The sequence below is a fragment of the Dama dama genome, chromosome 10, assembly GCF_033118175.1.
Source record: "Dama dama isolate Ldn47 chromosome 10, ASM3311817v1, whole genome shotgun sequence".
Taxonomy (NCBI): Eukaryota; Metazoa; Chordata; class Mammalia; order Artiodactyla; family Cervidae; genus Dama; species Dama dama.
This window is the reverse complement of record NC_083690.1, coordinates 34,126,691-34,130,836: the sequence shown is the minus strand read 5'-3', so window position 1 is coordinate 34,130,836 and position 4,146 is coordinate 34,126,691. Positions and strand designations below refer to the sequence as shown.

The 4,146-nt window shown below is 60.3% G+C and overlaps 1 protein-coding gene across 1 annotated transcript; it reads right to left on the bottom strand.

Moving 5' to 3' along the window:
* Positions 1-2,182: 2,182 nt before the first annotated feature.
* On the bottom strand, positions 2,183-3,461 carry CLDN3 (claudin 3). The gene has a single exon (XM_061153417.1). The coding sequence runs from the start codon at positions 3,212-3,214 to the stop codon at positions 2,555-2,557; it is 660 nt and encodes a 219-aa protein (XP_061009400.1). The 5' UTR covers positions 3,215-3,461; the 3' UTR covers positions 2,183-2,554.
* Between the last annotated feature and the right edge of the window lie 685 nt (positions 3,462-4,146).

Here is a 4,146-nt window from a genome sequence, read left to right as displayed (position 1 = left end):
CCCTCTGGGTAAGTCTCCCCCATCTCTGCACCCAGGTCCACTTCCTCCAGCTCTTCCTGGGATCCGTCTCCATCACCCCCTCCCCACCTTCATATTCACATCCCTCTCCCTCTTTCCTTTCCCCAGGCCAGAGGACTGGTTCCCAAAGAGGCCTGGGTTGGTTGTAATGCCAACACCAAGCCCTTTCCAGGAATCTCCTAAGAATGAACACTCTAAAGCCAGGGTGCTCTTACTGTTTACAGTAACCTATTTCCTCTTCTTCTGGTAATAAAGCGTAGTGACTTGTCAGTTGTTCCTTAACGAGAGGAGAATATTTTGGACCAATGTAAAGCATTCCAACAGGGAGGCCTGGAGTGCTGCGATCTGTGGGGTCCCAAAGAGTCGGACAGGACTGAGTGACTGAACTGAACTGAACTGAAAGACTTCTACTGAAAAATCTGCCTGCCCCTGGGGCCTTTTGCTTTCTGCTTTGCTGCAGGTCAAGAAGTTCAAGATACAGTAACTTTGAAATAATTGCGAGCCTCCACAATCCCAAATACCTGTCCTGGGATAAATACCTGTGCTTGCTCTTTTGCAAGTTGCTCTCCTGCCCTGGATGCCCCAAACCTCTAGGACGCATGGCCTACATGTTCTGTTTCTGCTTCTCATCTCCCACCCATTTGTCTGTCCACTGTGTCTGCTGTCAGGCCTCTTGCTAAGGCCACCAGTGACCGGGTCGGTGCTCTGAATTCTCAGGCTTCTTGCCTGACGACTTCCACAGCCTCCGACACCATTGCCAATGCCCGCCTTCTTGAAACTCTTTTTTTTTCCTCTTTGGTTTCTAGACTGACCTCATCTACTTCCCTGGTTTTGGTTGCCATATGTATTCTAATAACAGCAGGTTTACCACTCCTGAGTTCCAGATCGCTATATACGCCCTGTCTCTTCCTGGATGTCTCTGCCTGGAGGTCCCACAGGCTGGCCAAACTCCGTTCACTCACAGCTAAGCCCATCAACTGCGCCCAGCAACCTGGTCCTATTTTGGTAAATGGCACCACCATTCAATCACTGACCTAAGGCAAAAAATTTGGGTTAACCCAGTTTTTTCCGCTCTCTCTCGCACATACCAAATGGTACTCCGGCCCAGCTCCGGCTTATCCTGCTTCTTTCATATCCCCCCCACCCCCCAAATCAGGCCTGGTGCCGGCCCCCCCTCTGTCCCTGCTTTATTTCTGGGCGGCATCATCTCACGTGATGACAGCTGCAAAGCCTCTAAGATGGTCTCCTGCCTTCATCCCTCTACCTGAGTCTCAGTTCCGCAGGGCCAGCTGGAGAGGTTATTCTAGAGCGTAAATCTGATCAGGTACCTCCCTTCCATGATTCCAGTAACAGTCGAGTACAATCCAGGGTCTGTAATTCTGCATACGAGACTCCCGGTGACTTGGCCTCTCCAGGGCCCAGGGTCCCATCGCTGCTTTCTCCCTCACTTGCTATCCACCCAGCTAGGTGAAATCCCACTTTGCTGGCTCTGGACACTGGGCCCCTTTCCCACTGCCTGAACCTCCTACACCTTCTCCGAGACACAAGTGCTTCCAGCCTTGTTTCCCTTAAGCATTAGAGTGTACCGGATTCTGAGTATCTCCTCCCCACTACCTACCCTTTCCTTCCCTCAAGGGTTTCAGCGGAAAAAATGAGGCCCCGCTCTCATCTCTCCTCCTGGGGACACAACTCTACCCAGTTTCCTTTGGTGGTGTATTTTACCAAAACAATAGATCTTTTTGTTCTCCTTTCCCAAATATGAAATCATAGCATTGAATGTGCTCTTTCACACGCCGCAGGGCGATTCAGGCTTTGGGGAGCGCTTTGGAGGGCCGGTGTCCCAGGCCCAAACCTGGAGAAGGGGGTCCCAGACATCCCCCCACCTCCTCCATGCCCGGGAGTGCCCCTGCCCGCCCCTCCGGAATGGGCCTTCCTTGTCTGAATCCCCAGTGAATAGGCCAAAGGACCAGCTAGCTAGTGAGTACCCAGCTCAGTTTACAACTTATTGAAAGTCTCTAAGCTTCATTCCGCAGCAGACGGAGCAGCGCAGAATTCAGCCAGGGCCAATCCTTGGGGGGCGCGAGCGGGGGAGGGGGTTGGGATGGGGAAGTTCTGCAAGTAGGTGGAGGCCTGTCTGCGCTCAGGATAAGGAGGCGCCAGCAACTGCAAAAGGAAAGGTTTTTATTGAAAAATATCAAGTGGCCCCTTTTCAAAGCTGCGGGTCCCTGCGCAAAGAGAACTTCGTGGCCACAGTCCGACTGGGCGGGCAAGTAGCGGTGGTCACCCCAGTTCAGCGCACCAGAGGGGCAAGATTTCAAAGGTTCGTGCTGGCAGGCCCTTGGGCTCCACAATCCCGTTCCCCGGGCCGAGGAGGGCTAGCTGCTGGGGAAGGGGGCGCCGGGCGGGCCCCTCCCAGTCCAGTGAGGGAGCAGCCTAGCGTCTGCGGGGCGGGGGCTGGTCTCCGTTGCAAGGCTGCAGACCGACTGGTGGGCGCGCCAGCTTGTGGGAGTGGTCGGGGCTTCCCGCGGCCGCCCCATCAGACGTAGTCCTTGCGGTCGTAGGCCGTGCCGGTGCCCGTGCCGTGCCCGGTGGAGCGCGGCGCCGAGTAGACGATCTTGGTCGGCGCGAACTTGTCGCGCGGCGGGCAGGAGCAGCAGAGCAGCGCGCCCCCCAGCAGCTGCAGCGCGGACGCCGCCCAACCCACGTACAGGGCGGAGCCCATCTCGCGCTTCTGAGCCTCGGGCACCAAGGGGTTGTAGAAGTCCCGGATGATGGTGTTGGCCGACCAGGACACCGGGATGAGGGTCAGCAGGGCGGCCAGCAGGAAGAGCACGCCCGCCACGATGGTGATCTTGGCCTTGGCCGTGTCGTCCTGCACGCAGTTGGTGCACTGGGCGCCCACGAGCGCCACGAGGAGCCCGAAGACGGCCAGTAGGATGGCGATGACGATGAGGGCGCGGGCCGCCTGCAGGTCCTGCGGCAGCGCCAGCAGCGAGTCGTACACCTTGCACTGCATCTGGCCGGTGCTCTGCACCACGCAGTTCATCCACAGGCCCTCCCAGGTGATCTGCGCCGTGATGATGCTGCTGCCGATGAAGGCCGTCACGCGCCACATGGGCAGCGCGCAGCACACGATGGTGCACAGCCAGCCCAGCACGGCCAGCGAGGTGCCCGCGATCTCCAGGCCCATGGACATGGCTGCCGCGCCAAAGCCGGCTCTGCCAGGCGGCTCCACGTGCGGGACGACTAGGGGCCGGGGCCGCTGGGGCCTGGGCTGGAGCCGCGGTGCAGCCGACGGACTGACGCCCCGCTTGACGGACGGACGGACACAAGGATGGCGCGCGCTAACGGCTCCGCTCTGCCGGCTGGCGCAGCGGCTGCGCCTGCACCTGCCTATGGCTTTGTAGGCGGGCGGCTGCGACTGGGCTGGCCCCTAGGAGGGGGCCGGTTAGTCTTCGATCCCGGCCCAGCGCTCGGGCGGGGGCGGGAGGGGCGGAGCCGCGCTCTCCCAGGCCTGGGGACAGTGACGTGGCCCCTCTTCTACCTTCACTAAAGCGCCCCGGGAGGAAGCACTTGACCAGGAGTGGCTCAAGGCGCCAGGGTGCGGGCTGCCGAGAGGGCGGGGCCGAGACCTGCGCCCCAGCCCCTCGTTCCTGGCCATCCCCCGCCCCAGTGCTCGGAAGGGAATTCTCCGGGGGATGGGGTTAAAAGCACAACCTGCTTGACACTCCACCACTCTACCCCCAGCAAGGAGGCGTGGGGAGGGGGGCACTGCCAGCCGCGCAGAATCCGCGGGGAAGGGGCGGGCAGTGTGGGCGTGGCCATCCGCTGTGGGCGTGGCCCAGCTGTTTACCCGAGTGGGCGGCTGTCCCCGGAGCTGCGCACCTGCTCCTGGTCCCCCTGGCCTCCGAGGCAGCGCTCCCCGCTGCGCGCGCTCTCGGTCTGATCCAGGCCCAAGGGACTGCCAGTCCTGGGCGTCTGGACTCAGAAGCCGGGACAGCCCGCAAAGGCGCCCTGAAGACACCCCTGAGCCAGTGCTGAACTCAGATTCTCTAGCCCCTCCGCAGTTCCCAGGTCTTCACCCTCACAGTGTCCCTGGATCCCTTTCGCTGACCTGGCCTCGCCTCC

What these genes read in the sequence shown, in the direction of transcription:
- CLDN3 (XM_061153417.1), bottom strand. Translation starts at nt 3,214, where the DNA reads ATGTCCATGGGCCTGGAGATCGCGGGCACCTCGCTGGCCGTGCTGGGC.